We start from the raw sequence: 19,777 nt of genomic DNA on the forward strand, positions 1-19,777 counted from the left end.
CACCTACCCATCTCTGCTCAAGCAGTACACACACACACACACACACACACACACACACACACACACACACACACACACACACACACACACACACACACACACACACACCAACAAAATGCCCAGCAGTGGCTCATAGTTGTATGTGCTTGACAAATATACGAGTGGGCCAAAGTGTAATCTGTTACTGAGGCACTCCCTGGGTGTCGTTCAAACAGTGCAGTATGATACAACTGCAGCAGGAGATGCTAACTTACTAGCCAACAAGAACGCATAATAACCAGACCTCATAAAAAACAACTAAACTCATACAATTTGTTTTGCACACAGAAGCAATAAATACCAGTATAACTTGCGCTGGTGATTTCTTCGTTTATGCCTTTTTGTGTTAATGAGCTGGTTAATGATTGTGCCATGTTCAAGGTTGAATGACTGTTACTGTTATGTATGTACTGAATTGTGTGCTTGGCTGCTTTCACACTTAAAATAAGCTGTGTTTATATTCATCCAGTCCTTTACTGCACACATCTATCCTCCTCATATTTATCTCCAAAATACTGACAGTATCACTGCTAACACACATATTTTATTTTTTTTATCGGATGATTTCCATACCAGCATGATGGAAGCTTTCGTGATTTAGTTCTAAAAACTAGCCGAGTCTGTGATTGTTTTGGTGGCCTTTCAAGTTTATTATTAAGCTTATTGGTTAAACTGGGATTTTGACAGATTGATTCAAAAATTGAATTTTTTATATGCCATATGTATAGATATTGATAAGCTTTTAACACTCATAGCAGTCATTTTGGGTGGGCTGATGATAAAAGTGGTTGGGCCCAATCATAGTGCCATTGATGCTGCTGCCAGATTTACGAAAGTAAAACTGAAGTCTCAGATATCATGCTGGAGGTAGTGTGAACACCAGCATTTGCCAGTATTTGCCCAGAGAGCTGCACTCTAGGCTTTAAGGCCTCGGTGTGGATCTAATTGAGCAAGTTCAACAAGTTTTGTTTTCTTTCTCTCTCCTTTCCTCCCTCATTTCCAGTCTGGTTCAGTTGCACAGATTGAAAAAGTCACACTTGAAAACTTGCTGAAGTCGTGTGGAAGAGAGCTAAATGGTTTCCTCCTTAGTTTACACCCTCGTTCCACTTATCGATTTAGTTCCTTTATTCGTTCAGCTGCGCTCACTGGTGTTCACTGCTTTTTCAAGGGTGACCTGATCACATAATACAAATGAAGCAAATAACATTTCCAGTTGTTGGTGCATCTGAACTAAGCTTTATTCGGTGTAATCTCTTTTTAGTTTTGTATCTGTTTTCTGCTGAGTCATTTAATTTTCTTATTGGGAGCAGAACCAGGCGTGGTTAATACTTGGATAGGAGACCACTTTGTAATATCAGATGCTGTAAGCTTTCATGCACAGTGTTTGGACCCTGTGTTATTTGTCAGAGTATTTGGTCTATACTCAGTTTATGTGGCGTTGGTGGCTGTGGAGAAGCAGCCTCTTCTTCAAGTTTCATCTCTAGGAAAGCTCACAAAATAACTACCCACCTCCCCATGCTAAACTAAACCCATCTAAATAGAACTGATTGGTTTCTATGTGAGAATCTTATGTCCATCATCTCTATAATTAGTGAGGCTGGAAGTGAGGGAACTAGCCTTGTGACCGGAAGATCACTGGTTAAATTCACTGAGCTGATAAGACATGACTGAAGGGCTCGTAAACAAGGCACCTAACCTCCAATTGCTCCCAAGGCGCTGTGGGTAGTGCTACCCACCACTCCAGGCAAGTGTACTCACTGCCCCCTAGTGTGTGTGTTTTCGCTAGTGGGTATGTGGTGTTTCACTACACAGATGGGTTAAATGTGGAGGTGAATTTCCCCATTGTGGGATTAATTGTGGAATTAACTTAATTACTGGCGATAGGTCTCCCAGCTGCAGTACTGAAAAATGTCGGTGTTAGGTCTCAAGATCATTTGATTTTGATTCAGACCTCAGATATTTCTTAAAACTGACAAAAATGCTCCTTGCTAGTTCATCTTTATTTATATCAAGAAACAGATTTGACCTTGTTCATTTAAACATTAGAAGTAGTAGCAGAAACCTAAATGGCATTAGCATACTGGTCTCCCAGATATTTTGGTACATACTGAGACTTGGTTGAAAAAAGTGTCAGTGATACAGATATCAGTAGATTAAGAGAGGATTTGTCATTATAACCAAAGTTGTTCTGCAGGGATCTACTCAAGGGCCCATCTTATTTTGCAATTCTATATGTAATACTACTTTATTTCAAGGTCGTGTAATATTCATCTGTCTATTTATTACACTGTGTTGTATTGCTTTGCTGAGTATTTGTAGTTGGTTATTTAGAGCATGTTAGTTTACTTAAATCTCAATCCTGAACTAAATTCAGTGAAAGCTTGGCTAAACGCTGAGAAAACAGGAACATTTTTCTTCAGTGTGATATTCACATTCATACTTTAGATAGCAGTTGCTTCATTGGACATTATCATTATAATTGTCTTGACATTTAGCTTCATTTCAAACTCAAAGTTGAAAATGTAACCTTGCTTACAACCTGAGGGTGAAACTGTGCTATTTTTATGGGAATAAAACTTGTTTCTCCAAAGTCCTCTAGAACAAGAGCCTTGTTTCTTTCAGGTCCTGATCACAGGGATGTAATCTACAGGCATGTTGTCTTCTCTTAAACTTCTTTATACGGTTTATTGTTTAAAGCTCAGGTTTGTAAGTGGTGATAAATATACAAGTCATTGTGTTTTATATAGAAAAGTGTGATGGCCTTGGACCATCGACCATTGTTGGTACTTACTTATTTATATGGCCATTCTCCATAAACTGTGTTCATATATCATCTCTATATAGCACTGGAAGGTCAGCACCTGAAGTAGCTGAACAACGCTCAGCATACCTTAGGTTCATTCTGACCTGGGAAATACTTCAGATACAGCTTCATATTCCTGCACTAAACTTCAGAGGGCCTTGAAACTGGATGCTCTTATTACATTGGAACATTTTAAATATTTAATCATGCGCCTGATATAATCTGATTAGGACATAATTGTCCCACTTAATTTTAACTATTTGACTATTATTTAATTGCTTCATTTTTTCTTAATATTTTATATGCCTTGGCACCATTGAAAAGGAGTTGCACTCAGTGTGTTTTGTGCTTTAAATGTGAGTTGAATGCAATATATGTTTACTGCTCTGTTCTCTTCTATTATCTCAACACTTGACAAGCGTTTATTTTCTCTTTCTTGTGTAGGGTATCACCTTTGAAGAGGTGGAGAATTTTTTCACGTTTCTGAAGAATGTGAATGATGTGGATACTGCACTGAGTTTCTACCACATGGCAGGTGCCTCCATAGACAAAGGTACTTTCCCTAAGGGAAATCCAAAATCCTGTGTGATTTAGTGGTTGAGATGCAAAGTCATTCATAGTGGTTTGATGTGAAATTGGTAATTGGAGAGAAACATATCCACTCTGATTTCTTTACAGTGGTGCTGATAAGAACCAGGGGTCGCCATGACAACACAGATCTAATCTTATATTTATATACTATCCACAACCACCAGTGAACCTAACACCAGTCTTCTGAGTTTTTATTTTTAAAGTGGTAAATTGAGTAAAAAAATTGTTTGTAGACTAGGGCAGAATAATTAATCGTTTTTATATCAAAATCGCAATTTGAAAGAATGCAATTTTCAAATAGCAAGAACTGCAATTTTATGTAGCCTACATTATCAACAGCATTGCCTTAGTTTGGAGCATTAACTTAATATCAGTGCTTTGGATCTGCTTGTAGATGAGTCAGACCAATCAGAAGCAACTAAACACCTAAGTGCTGTGACATCACATCCACAACTAATTGGTAGTCTTGCATGTTCAGTGTTCAAGCCTAAACCAGAAATAAATGGATGTTCTGGTGTTCTTCGCTAAAATAAGCTTACGTTTACAGAAAGAAATTGCAATTAAAATCAGTCACAATGTTGATCAGAAAAATCTCAATTAGATATTTTTGCCCGAATCATTCAGCCCCAATGCAGACTACTTTGTCATCCCTGCATGTACCTCTCTGCCATGAATGGCCTTTAGTAAACATTTTTTAGGCCAAAAGCGTGTCTAAAAACTATCATCAAACAATGTCAAATAATGATGATGCAACAGATATTGCATGTAATAGCAATAAGGAGCTTATAGAGGTGGATGTCTGGTTCCTATCACCACCACTGTGAACAACTCTGAGTTTCTCTATAACAGAGCATTTCACACCAAAGCACTCTGAATGGCTTTTTTCACATCTTATCCATTGAAATATGTAGAAATTCTAGAAAATTGGTGGAGTTCTCCATTAACCCTGCCCACCAGCTTATCCATGTTTCCCTAGCTCTACTCATTTATCCTCCTTCTGTCCTCTCCTCCCTCCCACTCCCTCTTTCCATCCAGCCTGATAAACAGCTCATAGTGCTGGCTCTGCTCCCAGAGTTATTTTCCATCCCTGTCTTCTCTTCTCTTAACATTTATCTTTTTTAGGTCTCTTGTTCTCCCTCTCTTGTTTTTCCTGTTTCTTATTTTAAATTGGTAGGCCAGAGTGTTTAAAATTCTACATTTGTTTTGTATTTTATTGTATTTTTCTTTATGTCAATCTATGACGTTTTTGGCTAGTTATTGTATTGCACACTGTTCAAACATCAGTCATGTCTGAAACACCTCTTGTAACTTCAGCATGAATGGATGGACTAACCTGCTGAATATGCATTGGTTTTTGAATGATTTGAAAATAGGCTGTTTTTGCAGCTTAATTTTATACTTGGACCATATGGAGCTTTTGGACCATTGGAACTTTAAAGGGCCTGTATTGTGAAAATACATATTTCATGTTGGTTTTTGTTTTTTTGTAAATTAAACAGTTTCATGTTGTAGTTTCAAGTTTCCAAATGTGCCATTCACTCCAAAATCCATACAGTCCATATATGCTAAAGTTGTAAGGAGTTGTAAGGAGTGTTCCAGATGACTTTTTGAATGTGACACAATATACAGCAGCCAATCAGAACAGAGCTCATTTACATAGATCAGTCTGAAAGTTGTATTGACAAAAAGAGCCTGTTTATATTCTAAGGGGTAAAGAGAGAAAGAGAGGATGGCCCTCAGGGTAAAATATTAAATGCAAAAAAGTGTTGGATATTGGCACTTTAACAGTGTAAAATATTGTTTTTTTTTTTGTTTTTTTTTTTAATGAAGTGAGACTTTTAAATCACCTTAATAGACCCAGTCGCTCCTCACTTAATACTTCACCTGAGCAGTACTGATGAAACTTCACCAGTTTTTCCAAACATAGTCAACATAGTATCAGACAACACTTTTGCCTGAAAGTTTAACTAAGTGAAGTGGATGAACTTGTGCTACCTAGCACTCAATGCTGAACATAAGTCCAACATGAAGAAGTGGTCCAAGCGGAATGTTTTGTTTTTGTCTTTTAGTCTGTTAGTGAGTGAAATGGACTCAGTTCTGTTAAAGTGAACCTGAAAGGGAACCAACTTCAAATGACCTCAGTTCTTTTTGTGCTCATGATGTAAGTGAACTATAAAGAAGACTCAGATTTATTTGAGATCTCAGGCCACTTCTTGTTCATTAGAACTCAGACTGCTTTCACACCACTAATGATGTGTGCAGTGTTTGCAAAGTGGGCAGCTTTCTCTCATAAATCTAACCTTTCAGGTTGTGAGAGGAAGCACTGCTGCTTTTCTATTAGCCGTGCTGAAGCGATTGGCCAAAGTGCACCAAGAAGGGGAAACGTGATCCTGCGTGTCTGACGCAGTGGCTTCTGATTTTGACTGCTCATAACTGAGCTCCACCTGGAGTAAAACTGTGTCTGCAATGAAATTGTGTATTTAAAACAGCAGCATTCAGTTTGAAAGTGTGAAAGCAGCTTAAAACTCATTTACAGCATGAGCCTTCTACACAGTAAAATCATGCAGGCTCTCACATTTTCTTGCTTTAATATGTCGGCGCTTTATTGGCTTTATTGAGTAGAACCTTAGAAATGATCCTTGGTGGTGTGTTTTTACCCACTGAAGTGCTGGTATACTGTGTCTGTGTGTGTATATTGAGCCTCGAGGTCTTCACCCTAAAGCAATGCAAAAGCAGACTGGGGCCGTTTTCACAATGCAGAAATCAATCGCACCACTAAACAAACTACAAACTTGAGAGGTGGTGTCAGTTCGGTTCATTTTTGGGGCCATTTAGAGGCATCCAAGTTTGTTTGGCATGCACACATATGCATAGAAAACCATGACTCAGACACAGAAATGGCCTTAAAATGACACCAAAGGGAAACGAAAGTTAGCCAGACACAGACCACGTTTTTAGAAAGGAAACTTACTGTTTTATTACATTCTTATGTGATTTTAACTGTTCTTTCAGAGTCTGAATTCCCAGTTGACATGCAGTGCAGTTAACTAGGCAGTCATGAGCTGGATGTTAGGGAACCAGCCTTGTGACCGGAAGGTCGCCGGTTTGATCCCCTGGCCGACAGTACGTGACTGAAGTGCCCTTGAACAGAGCACCTAACCCCCGAACTGCCCCACAGGCGCCGTGGATAGGGCCACCCACCACTCCGGGAAGTGTGCTCTCTGCCCCCTAGTGTATGTGTTCACCAGTGTGCATGTATGTAGGTGATTCACTGGACGGATGGGTTAAATGCGAAGGTCTAATTCCTCTGTGTGCAAAGCACAGTTGGCTAATGGTTCTCAATTCTAATTCTATTGAATTCTATTTTTCTATTTATTAATACTGGCAAAAATGAAAATCATTATTATTGTCAGACACCAACGATGGTGTACCAATTTAGACAATGACATTCAGCACTAGTAACTTGCTTTATAATCTTTATCATCCAAACACCCTCCATTCACTGCCTCTTTTGCACTGCTCCGCTTTGTGGTTTTAGATAAGAGTATCCTTTCGGTCCAGATCCTTTTTAGAATCTGCTCTGACCTCACGTCAGTGGCCCCCATGCCTAAAACACAAAGCAGATAACCATACTGTCCATTCAGATTGTCTTTTTATTGATCCTGGTGGGCAGTAGCTACTGTTGCACATATTAAGCATGCTACTTCTCTCCGCTGTGCTCTCTGAAGGACTCTGTGTGATACCAGTAAAGCAGATCCAGTCTAAAAGTCTGAATCACCGGACCACTCGGCCCACTCTGGCTGCGGTAACTATGGCAGCATGGTGCCTGCTGGCCTCTGTATGACTGTGCTGAAACTCAGGAGGCTTCATTTGGTTGGCATCTGGTTAAAATGTTAAAGATATGAGTGTATAGGACTGTGCAAAAGTCAGAGACTTTCATTTATTTAATTATAGTCAAAATAAGAACAAGTTATTGATTTTTCAGCAGATGTTTCTGAGGAGATATCATCGCTGTCCAAAGAAAACCAATTATCTCCAAAGTGGTAACTTTACAGGAGAGGGCAAAAACTTTCAACATTTTTCATTTTTTATGTCAGGTTACGTTCACACAGCAGGTAAAAGAGGCCCAAATCTTATTTTCTCACCAAATATAATTTGGCTGTTCACATTTATCTTTTAAATGCGTTCTGTACGGGACATCAGTCTGAACAGAGCTGCTCCGAAACTGACCCACATGCTCAAAAGTACAGAGCTTCATGTTGTTTCACATGGCTCTTCCAGAGGTAAACAACCACAACCACCAACAAATGCCAGTCGCTCCTGGAGGTTCAGCTTCATCTTTACCAGCATCACAGGAGCCATCATGAAGCTTCATTGACTGACAGCTGGGCTCGTCACCCAGAATGTGTTCGAGCTTGTGGTAAAAAGCTCACCGTCCACGTTTTGAAATTATGCAAGAAAATTTTGTCACATGATGGACGTCAGACACAGTAAATAGCTGAGTCAGAAAATAAAATACATTAAAAATGCAAAAATACATTTAAAAATATATGTAGAAAATATAAAACAATAATTAAAGTAAAATGTAAAAAGTGAATGAAATGATAAATGAAACGGATGAGATTGTAAGATTGTGAAAATGGAAAAAAGTCTGTTATGGTGTAAAAAAAAAACCCAACCTGAGTCCAAAAGGAGTTTTGTCAGTTTTTTGGAAAAAAGCGCTGGACAACACAGTTTTTATGATAATAAAGGAAATATAGAAAAATAGAAATTAAGGCAGAAAAATCATGCTAAATATGAAAAGTATAATAGGCTTGAGAGCCTTTAAAAAAATAGGCTTGAGAGCCTTTAAGGCACCTATCAGCCCAGTAAACCTGAGTGTGGACTCGGGTTCACTCTTTCTCCCATCTCGCAAGACAAAGAGTTCCCACTTATTTCTCCAAGTCCCAACTCCCCGTGCTCCTGCCCATGAACATTAAATATCTTGTCTTTGTAGTGTATTCAATTGAATATAGGTTGAAAAAGATTTGCATATCATCGTATTCTGTTTTTATTTATGTTTTACACAATGTCCCAACTTCATTGGAATTGGGGTTGTAAAAGAGAAACTAATAAAAAGATTTTAATCAATCCTGTATTTGACCGGTAGAGTTTTGTAACTGGAGTGATCTCTTATCTTGGACCTTGTGCTACAGGTGTTATTGTGTTGTTTATTAATGGTGTGTTATGGAACCAGTGGCTGTAGTGAATGAGGGGGCAGTGATGAGGTTCACAGATGAGTGAAGACGTGCTGCTGTGATGGTGGAGAGCAGACAGAACAGAGAGCCGTGTAAAGTTTCTGGAAGGTTCTATGTGAGGTGAAATGAAGGTCAGCAGTCTGAATAAAGGCGGTCTGTACTGCTCCCACACCTGTGATACGGGAGGCTCATATCATTAGACCTGCCGTCTCGTCTCTCTCTAAATCACACTCCTCCTTGCTTTTATTCTCCTTTAATGCCTCTCAGTCTCCCACCTGTCCTCCCTCTCGCTGTCTGCTCTAATTCTTATGAGAATGACATTTTCTGCACATGAGGAAGGAATGCAGAAATCCTAACCCTACCTCTCTCCTTCACTTATCTGACTACGCTCGCTCTCTCGCTCGCTCTCTCGCTCGCTCTCTGTAGGTGTTATCATGTTTCTGAATAATAAGGTTAATGCTGCTGTCTTGCCCTCTTTTTCTTTTCTCTTTCTTTCTTCACTTTCTCCAACTCTTTCCTTTTCCCTTTCTTTTTTCTCTGACCCTCTCCTCCCTCATCACTCTCTTGTTCTTTCTTTATGCCGTTCTTTCACTCTATCTCTCTGTCTCAGCCTCCAGTCTCTGACTTTCTTTTTTTTGCTTTCTTCTTCTTTTATCTCCCCCGCTGTCATCTCTCTCTCTCTCTGTATCTAGTCTCTGACTCTTTCTTCCTCTTTTCTCTCCCCCTCTCGTCTCACTCTCTCCCCCTTTCTCTCTCTCTCTCTCTCTCTCCCTCTCCCTATCTCAGTCTCCAGTCTTTGACTTTCTTCCAATTTCTCATTTCTCATTTTGCATTCTTCCTCTTTTCTCACCCCCTCTCTCTTTCTCTCATATGTCTCCCCTCTCATCTCACTCTCTCTCTCTCACTCTCTCTGTCTATCAGGCTCTCTCTATCTCTCTCATTCTGGTAATTCTGGAGACTAAAGACATTGTAGGTGTTCTTATTATTTTTTTTATATAATGCTGCAGTTTCTTCCTCTCCTTTTTTCTTTCTCTCCTCACTCTTTCTCCAACTCTCTGACTTTCTCACTTTTATCTTTCTTCCTCCCTTTCCTTTTCCTTCCTTTTTCTCTCCCTCCCTCATCAATGTCTCTCCTTCTTTCTTTATCCCTCTTTCTCTTTCTTTCTCTGTCTCTCAATCTCCTGTCTCTGACTCTCTCTTTGGTTTCTTCCTCTCTTCTCTCTCCCCCCTCTCTTCGCTCTCACTCTCACTGTGGGAGAAAGTATCTGTTATTGATTGTCGAGAGCGACATAAACACAATATTGCTCCTAATCTAGTTCACCAGCACTTTACCTCACAAAGCCTCACCATGTTCGCTTTAAATTTGCTTTGACTGCAAGGAGATGAGACCCCCTAAGCTTTTATTGTTCTCTTCCTCCCTTTCCCTTTACCTCTCTCCCTTTCTCTCTCTGCCTCCCCTGCCTCTCTCTAGCTACAATGAAGCAAGTGGCACGCACAGTAGCGAAGGTGGAGCTGTCAGATCATGTCTGTGACGTGGTGTTCGCCTTATTCGACTGTGATGGTAAGTGGTTCTGTGGGAAGGGGTGAGGTACAGCATATATATTATTATAAGTTGACAAACTTAAATGTGAACTTAAAGGCATTTTTCAGCACATTTTAGTGCATAATTTATTTGCAAAGCTTTACATACTGGGGAAAAAAACATAAAATATAAATATATTTATATAAATATAAATATACATATCGTCAGGAGCAATATGTTCCTGGTAGGGTCTCCCAAGGCAAACGGGTCTGGAGTGAAGACCCAGACTAACGCAATCCAAAACCCCACCATGCACAACAGACACAGAAAATCGTGTACCCTGCCCGGTAGATGGTCACCGGGACCTACCCATGGAGCCAGGCCTGGGGGTTCCTCAGCGATCGCCTGGTGGACGGGCAGCCCACGTAACCCAGCCGGGCTCAGCCTGAAGAGGCAAAGGGGAGACCATGTGTGCCCACCACCCGCATGGTCCAGCATGGGGGAGTGGTGCAGCGCCGTATAGTCAGTGGGAGATTGCAGGGAGGCCCTTGTTGGCCAAGGCCCCTGTGGCAGAAACTGGCTCTTGGTATGTGGAATGTAACCTCACTGGGGGGGAAGGAGCCGGAGCTTGCGCAGGAGGTTGAGCGGTACCAACTAGATATAGATGGGCTCACCTCCACCCACAGTGCCGTCTCTGGAACCAAACTCCTGGATTGGGGTTGGTCCCTCTCCTACTCAGGGGGTTGCACAGGGTGGGAGGCACCAGGTGGGTGTGGGGATACTCACAAGTGCTCGGCTGGCGACCATGCAGTTGGAGTTTGTCCTGGTGGACGAGAGGGTCGCCTCAATGCGAATTAAGGAAATCTGGAGGAAATCTGTGCTTATGCACCAAACAAGAGGTCAGAGTATTCGGCTTTCTTGGAGCGAGTGGGCGGGGTTCTGGAAAGGGTCCCGTCTACAGACTCCGTAGTCTTACTGGGAGACTTCAGTGCTCACGTTGGCAATGACTGGGAGACCTGGAGAGGCGTGATAGGGAAGAATGGCCTGCCCGATCTAAACCGGAATTGTTGAATTGTTACTGGACTTCTATACCAGGCATGGATTGTCCATAACAAACACCAAGTTCGAACACAAGAGCTCCTTGGGTCAAAGGTCATTGATCAACATTGTTGTCGTTTCATCTGACTTGGGACCATATGTTCTGGACACTTGGGTGAAGAGAGGTACTGAGCTGTCAACTGATCACCATCTGGTGGTGAGTTGGATCAGATGGCAGGGAAGACTGATGGTCATACCCAGGTAGGCCCAAGCAAATAGTGAGGGTATGTTGGGAATGACTCCGATTCAGCAGATAGGTACCGACATGCAGAAAAGTTGGCAGCCGCAACGGTGGCAGAAGCAAAATCCAGGGCATGGGAGGAGTTTGGTGAGGCCATGGAAAAAGACTTTCGCCTCAAGGAAGTTCTGGACAACTGTCCGGCGACTCAGGAGCAGTCGGGGTGGCCGTGCCCAAGCTGTATTCTGCAAGGGTGGAGAAACTCTGACTTCAAATAATGATATTGTCAGTCAGTGGAAGATGTACTTTGAGGAATTTAATCTGGGAGACGTGCCTCCCTCACGGGAGTCAGGGCCAGAGGCTTCTGATGTGTCAAGTTCCATTTCCCTGGTGTTGGTCACTGAGGAAGTTGGTAGGCTCCTCAGTGGCAAGGCACCACTGAGGAGGGTGTGTGCCAACTTTCGGGGTATCACACTGCTCAGCCTCCCTGGGAAAGTCTATGCCAAGGTGCTGGAAAGGAGACTCCGACCGATAGTTGAACCTCAGATTGAGGAGGAAAAATGCGGATTCCGTTCCGGCCTTGGAACATTGGACCAGCTTTTCACCCTCTCACAGATTGTTGAGGGGGCATGGGAGTTTGCCAAACAAGTCTACATGTGTTTTGTGGACTTGGAGAAGGCTTATGACCGTGTTCCCCAAGATATCTTGTGAGAGGTCCTCCAGGAGTATGGGGTGCTGGGGCTACTACTCCGGGCCATCCGATCTCTGTACTCCCGGAGTAAGAGCTGTGTTCGTATACTCGGTATTAAGTCAGACTCTTTCAGTGTTAGGATTGGAATCCGCCAGGGTTGTGCCCTGTCTCCACTCCTGTTCGTGATATTCATGGACAGAGTGTCAGGGCGTAGCCGGGGTCAGGAGAGCATTATGTGTGGAGGCCGGAGGGCGGCGTCTCTGCTATTTGCAGATGATGATGTTCTTTTGGCTGAATCACATGGATGCCTTCAGAGCTCACTCAAGCAGTTTGTAGTGTGAAGCGGTTGGTATGCAGGTCAGCACCTCCAAGTCTGAGTCCATAGTCTTAGCCCGGAAAATGATGGCATGCCTACTCCAGGTAAGGGAAAGGACCTGGGAATGGTGGAGGAGTTTAAGTATCTTGGGGTCTTGTTCACGAGTGATGGCAAAAGGGATCCTGAGATCGGCCTCAGGCTGGGACAGTCAGTAACAGTAATGCGATCACTGCACCGGACTGTGGTGGTGATGAGGGAGCTGAGCCAAAAGGCAAAGCTTTCTATTTACTGGTCGGTCTACATCCCGACCCTCACCTATGGTCATGAGCTGTGGGTAATGACCGAAAGAACGAGATTGCGAATACAGGCGGCGGAAATGAGCTTTCTTCATAGGGTGGCGGGCTACACTCTCGGTCATCTGGGAGGAGCTCAAAGTAGAGCCCCTACTCCTCCGCATTGAGAGGAGCCAGCTGAGGATGCCCTCTGGACGCCTCCCGGTGGGGGTGTACCAGGCAGGTTGTTTCAAATCCTTGAGACGACCGATGCTTCCAAAACGCACTTCATCATATTATTCATAATTTTCATACTTCATAAGCTACATTCAGAAGGTGGGTGTTATATGAAGCTGTAACTGTCTTCTTTCCAGTCAAATAGATGATGATGTCATTTTAAACCCTTATAATAAAAGAAGCTGAACTCACAATTTTTTTTTTCTACTGAAAGTCGACCCATTTTTCCACAAATCTGGGCTATAAACTATAAACAGATGGTGTCTTTTCAGTGATCTGCTCTGTAAAAATGATATTTTATAAAATGATACAAAGAGTGTCTGGTATTTTTGGCTTTCAGCAGTAAATTGTAAGCATAGAGCAATATGTATGATCATAAAACATGTTCTGTTAGTCTGAGGGGAGCTTTTACAAAATAAATAAAATTTACATTTATTTCATGCAGTTACTGAATAATTTGTCTTATGATTTGGTCACATAAATTCAGATGGACAAACCAAAATATACCCTGGAGCATAAGAGCTTAATAAAAAAGCACAATTTTAAATGTATACCTCAAGTTACTGCTAAAAGTTTGCTAGGGTAGCTTTGACTTGGTTGTTAGTTTTCTCTCCGTAAGTGTCTCTGACTCAAACACAGACACTGTTAAAGCTGTGTGGGTGAGACATCCTGCATCCGCCTTGAGTGATTGGTGATTGGTGAGAATACTGCTTACATAAGCTTCAGTCAGCTTTAGGGCCCGCCACTTTACATTGAAAGGATACAATTTTGACAAAATTCTTTGGTCATTTAGAGCACACTGAAAAGTTATTCAATGAACTCTCTTTGTCCGTGTATAAAGCAAGATTAGCCTATTAAAAACAATGCAGATTTAATTTACAGCTTTACTCTGAATTACAGGTCAGTTAAGAGCTCGTTGTACAAAACCACATTGTTACGCATGTATGTTTAGTATAATTTCAGCTTCTTATCTTATAAATGTTATTTAACCAGTGAAATGCAGTACCGCAATATCAAGACATGCTTGGTGTGTCTGCTTTTACCACTAGCTCTGCTATGAATTGTGAACTGTGATATCTCTGTGTCACAGGCAATGGCGAGCTGAGCAACAAGGAATTCATCGCCATCATGAAGCAGAGGCTGATGCGGGGACTAGAGAAACCCAAAGACATGGGCTTCACCCGTCTGGTGCGGGCCATGTGGAAGTGTGCCCAGGACACTGCCTGGGACTTCGCAATGCCCAAACAGCAGTAGAGAGAATGAAAGCGAGAGATGACAACTAAATGTCCTTGTCAGAGTGAATCATTATGGAATGGATGCATTAAGATGGCTTGTCTGATCAGCCTGATCAGTGAAGCGAGTGAGCTGTAAGGTACCAGAGCTCCTGCAAGAGGAAACTGCTGCAGTGTGTGTGTGTGTGTGTGTATGTGTGCGCCCTCTACACACTACCCCGATGACACTTTTTCATGGAGTTGCTCTATATTGCTGGGTTTTTGTCTGGGTTAATGCAGTTCTTTAAAGCAGTGGTTCTCAAACTGGTCCTCAGGGGGCAGCAGCCAGTCCAGGTTTATTCTCCAACCCAGTTTGTGACACAGAGATCAAGCAAACATCTGGACCGTCTGGGTGTCCCTGAGGACTGGTTTAAGAACCACTGCTTTAAAGGACCTCTTTTCTCTGTCTGCCACATCTATAGCACACTGTTGCTAACCATAGTCAGTCATTTCGAGACATTTTCTGTATTTAGTAAAAGAACAGAAACAGGAACAGAAAATGTGTTTACTCACACCACACATACAATAGAAGGCAGTGAGCAGATGCTGGGGCTCTTTTCCATTGGCTTCTGTTCTAGTTATTTTTTAAGCCAACAAGTTTTCTGTTCTTTCACAATATACAGGCAAATTACTGAGCCCGTTTACACCTGGTCACTTCATGGGACTAGTATCTGGATTGTATCCTGATAAGATTTAAGCCACATGCATTTACATTTTGTAGGGAAATGTGTCTCCGGTTGGTCAGACTGAAATCAGATTGACGGAATATGCAAATCCGCTCATTAAGCAATTATAGTCAATCAATAACCAATTAAGAGTCATTTATTATGTCGTCTGCGGTTTGTATTGCACAGTAATTGTCTGTGCATATTGCTCTTAAATATTTTGTTTCATCAGGTCCCAGACCATATGCAGTTCACCTGCCCAGTGACGTAGTGGTTGTACTGGGAGGGTTTTTTTGTCAAATGTGTCTGGGTGAGATGGATGCGTTTACGCTGCTGTAACGTGGCTCAACTGCATCTCTGACCACCTCCTGAAGTGGTTTGTGCAGTCGGATCTGTGTGTTTTAAATTGGGTGCGTTCACATTTGCACTTTTATGTGGCCTCATCCAAGTGTCGTCCTGATACTCAAGACCAGGTGTAGACGGGGTCAGTGACTGTGGTAGTCAACTGTTTAGTACAAATGCTGGAATATTCCTATAAAATCTGAGGGAAGTGGGATGTTGAGGATGATTGACATGAATTTAGGTGAGCATTCAGAAGTAGTACATGCACTGGAAATGGAAATTCATCAGAGCTCTGTAGTCCATCCTCTTGCATATCACACATGTACTTTTGATACATTGTTGAGAATGTTGACATAAGTTTGCAGCACTAAACTCGGAAGGACACTGTCTGAAATAAAATGGTCAGAGCCCAGCATTACGATGTGCTTTATTTATCACTCCAAATATTCCTCCATGTCTTCTGTAATGCATTATGCTCTTCTGAATGTTGGTGAATGAGTTTATAAGAGTATATCACCCTATATTAAACCATTTTTCATGACTTCTGTGGTCTCTGTGTGGTGTCTGAAGTTCTGTAAGTGAGGTAAGTGAGGAGTGGAGTGTGTCCAACACAGCAGTGGCACTTATCAGTTAAATATGAATCTCTATGGCTGATAAAATGCCACCTGATGATTAGTATTCACGTGCTATGCGGTGCTGCGGAGAGTTCCACCAATTTTTCATAATTTCTGTACAGTTAATTCATAAAGATGGAAAGAAAATACTTCTGAGATGTTTAATGTGAAATACTCCATCTCAATATTAGGCCTGTCACAAACAAAAAAATGCCTGATTGCAAGTATCTGGTGTGATCTTGATCTATTAACTATGGGTAGTTTAACGTGAGATGCTCATTCATTCTAACCAACGCCAGCAGTGTTTAATGCCTCTAAAAGCTCCTTCACAGAAAGTAATTAGATGAACTGATTACACATACATGGTCTGTTGACATTGTTTTAGGATAGTTTTCAGGTGCTTTTGGCCCACAGTGCATTTTTAAAAAGTCATTCATGAGCGAGGGCAGAGTGCAGTGTTCTACAGCAAAGCACACACACACACACACACACACACACACACACATTTTCTAAGCAGCTTCTCCCTCAGGGTCGCAGGGGGGTGCTGGAGCCTATCCCAGTGGTCGTTGGGCTACAGGATACACCCTGGACAGGTCGCCAGTCCATCGCAGGGCAAGCAGCATCCATTGACAATTTATTTGTATTTTACCATCATCAACGTTACATATAAAAACTCAGATGACACTTGCAGGTTCACTGGTGGTTTTGGACAGTAAATAAAATGGCTATTTTAGTGTTGAAGACATGGTGACCTCTGGTTCCTATCCTCACCATTGTAAAGAAAGTCCGCATTTCGGAGAGCCATTAAGTTTTCCTTTGATTATCATTTCACTTTTCACATCAAACCACTTTGAAGGACTTTGTTTACATCTCGACAGTTGAATTATGGAGACATTTTTAAAACACTGTGAAATTCCCCTTTAATAATTGTGCCAATTCTGTCCCTTGATATTTATAAGTCCGCTCTTTCATCCTGTTGGCGTAGAGGTCCTAAAAACAACCCACGTTACAAAATGTTCTTTGTTGCAATTACAGATTTCCACCACAGAGGTCTCCAAATCCCCAAAACTTACATAGTGCAGCTTTGAGGCAAGGGGACCCTTGCAAAAACTATTCTTATTTTTATTATTATTACATTTTATCATTATTATTTATATTATTATTTTAAGTTAACCAAGTTTAAGTAATTTCCCAAATATACTTTATGTAGTATGTATAATAATATTAATTAGTAGTATACTGGTAAGTGTACCATTTCAATACTGCTTGGGGCTGAACTGGCCCACTTTTTAGTTTATAAAAGAACACTTTTCTTATACTTTAGATGTAAGAGTTGTAAACTGAGTACACAACTACTTTACATCTAGTATGTACAAGTTTTATTTTGTACTGCAACTATAATACTACAATATAAGTGCACTTAAAGGTGTGTATAAACATACATACACACACACAGTAGTGTAGGGAAACTATGTTCACACCTTTCTGTATGCTTGTCAGTTTACCCCAAGTATACTTAAGCATAATTTTATGTTGCAAGTGTCTGATAAGCACATAAAAAGTGAACTTAAAGCATGCTCATTTTTAGCTTATAAGAAGGACTCTAACAGCACTTTGTGTTTGGTAGGGGACACAACTGAGTATTAATAAATAAACAATGCATGTGACTTTTTTTGTCCAGTGAGCTTTTTTTCACCCTTTATAGAGGGAACCTTTTATAAGCTACACCACTGCCACCATGAGACTACAATAACAAAGACGAGGCGAACTGTTTGAATACTAGGCCCCTCTTGATTACAATACAATTGCCTGATTGCAATTATTTGATGTAATACTCTTTATCAGCTGGACTTCTTCTTTCGGCTGCTCCCTTTAGGGGTCTCCACAGCGGATCATCTGCCTCCATCTTGCCCTATCCATTGCCTCCTCTACTTTCACACCAACCATCTCCATGTCCACCTTCACTACATCCATAAACCTTCTCTGAGGTCTACCTCTTCTCCTTCTACCCGGCAGCTCCATCTCCAACAATCTTTGACCAATATATCCACTATTCCTCCTCAACACATGTCCAAACCATCTGAACCTGGCCTCTCTGGCTTTATCTCCAAACTGCTCCACCTTCACTGTCCCTCTGATCTGCTCATTTCTAATCTTGTCCATCCTTGTCACTCCCAACGAAAATCTCAGCATCTTCATCTCCGCCACCTCCAGCTCAGCTTCCTGTCTTTTAGACAGAGCCACAGTCTCCAAACCATACATCATAGCAGGAAGCACTACTGTCTTGTAAACCTTCCCTTTCACTCTTGCTGCTATCCTTCTGTCACACATCAGCCCTGACACCCGTCTCCACCCACCCTTCACCCTTCTTCACCTCTTTTCTGCACTGTACATTGCTCTGGATGGTTGACCCAAGATATTTGAAGTCATCCACCTTTACGACCTCTACTCCTTCAGCTGGACTGATCTTTCTTAATTTCTACATAATTCAATCGTTGCGATGTAAACAAACTCATTCAAAGTGGTTTGACACCTCCTTCTTGCCCTCCTTCCCTTCTCTACCCCGCTATTACCCCTTGGCCTCCTTTAAGGCCTGACTATGTTTGTTCTATGTACCACATTATTTGTAAGTCGCTTTGGATAAAAGCGTCTGCTAAATGTAAATGTAATGTAATGTAATGTAATGCCTAGAAATTTACTATCGTCCTTACAGTGGTGGTGATAGAAACCAGGAGTCCGGATGTCTACAATGCAAAGGCATCCATTTTATTTACTATCTGAAACCACCAGTGAACATACACGTGTCAAAACAGTGGTTAATCTGAAAAATACGTTTTTATTTGCATGAAAAAAAAACAACCAAATGTACTGAGACACACCGTGGGTCTTTATGAAGACACCAACAGTTCTAACTTCTAAACCACAGCTGTTTATATGGAAATTATTCATCAGCTAAAATTTCATGATCATCACAGGCCTATTGACTACAGTGGAGATCGAGCCTGTATTCAACAGGCCTGTGACGTTCTGTGCACATACACAGACTGAGCGTGAACGAGCGGAGGCCAAAGCAAAGCGGGCTGTGAGAAGGAAACTGAACCCACAGTCATACACTGAGCTTCTGTAGCCACAGTGCTGTGGCAGTTTTGCTTGTGCTTCCTCTGTTTGGTCAGCACTTGGCTTTGCACTTCACTACAAGCCTCTGCAGCACAGTGCACCTGCAGCAGATACATTACTGCCAACAGTGCAGACAGACAGGGGAACAAACTATGTAGCACATGCAGGTGACCACAGCAGTGGTAGCAGCCTCAAAAGCCCCAGTGAGGAACTGCTGAAACAGCTCTACAGCCCCACGAGGCCTGGTAAATATAGCTACTGTGTAAATGGATGGTTTTGACTGAAAACCGATGTTTTGATTACTGACTGAGGTCTTAAAGTGACAAAAACATCTGCCTATTAGCCTCCTATAAGAGCGCTGAGTAGGTTTTATAAAGATTTTTTGGTTTAAAGACGAAAAAAAAAAACCCTCTCTGATGACAGGAGGAGCTTTTGGAAACATAAGGCACTTTGGAAAGAACACTAGTTTACCAGACTGCTGTTCCCACAATTCACTCTGAATGTGTTTCTTTTCTCTGCAGCCCTGCTAGTGATATCCCATGGCTGTAGCTTAGTTAGGGGTGAGAACAAGGTAATTAAGTCGAGGCCCCGTCTTGGGAAGGCATGGGAACAAGATCCGTAACTTGGTAAGGCATGGGAGTAAGAAAATGAAAGTCTTGACTACAGCTTAATGAGGCATGATCTCGTTCCCACACCTTACGAAGTCTTGGCCACACCGTATTAATGCGTGGGAATGAGCTTCTAATGCGTCACCACGTTATTCTTCTTCATATGGAACATCAAC

The 19,777-nt window shown here is 41.7% G+C and overlaps 1 protein-coding gene across 4 annotated transcripts in view; it reads left to right on the forward strand.

Annotated features, from left to right (window-relative positions):
* micu1 (mitochondrial calcium uptake 1) overlaps positions 1 to 15,803 on the forward strand; it is a 114,990-nt gene extending 99,187 nt beyond the window's left edge. For all 4 annotated transcript variants that reach the window (XM_017694067.2, XM_017694068.2, XM_017694069.2 and 1 more), the window contains 3 exons: positions 3,287 to 3,395; positions 10,142 to 10,231; positions 14,075 to 15,803. In XM_017694067.2, coding sequence (XP_017549556.1) covers positions 3,287 to 3,395; positions 10,142 to 10,231; positions 14,075 to 14,238 — 363 coding nt within the window. In that variant the 3' untranslated portion in view covers positions 14,239 to 15,803. The remainder of the gene's footprint in view (positions 1 to 3,286; positions 3,396 to 10,141; positions 10,232 to 14,074) is intronic.
* The last annotated feature ends 3,974 nt before the right edge of the window (positions 15,804 to 19,777 follow it).

Source organism: Pygocentrus nattereri, chromosome 5 (genome assembly GCF_015220715.1).
Source record: "Pygocentrus nattereri isolate fPygNat1 chromosome 5, fPygNat1.pri, whole genome shotgun sequence".
NCBI lineage: Eukaryota > Metazoa > Chordata > Actinopteri > Characiformes > Serrasalmidae > Pygocentrus > Pygocentrus nattereri.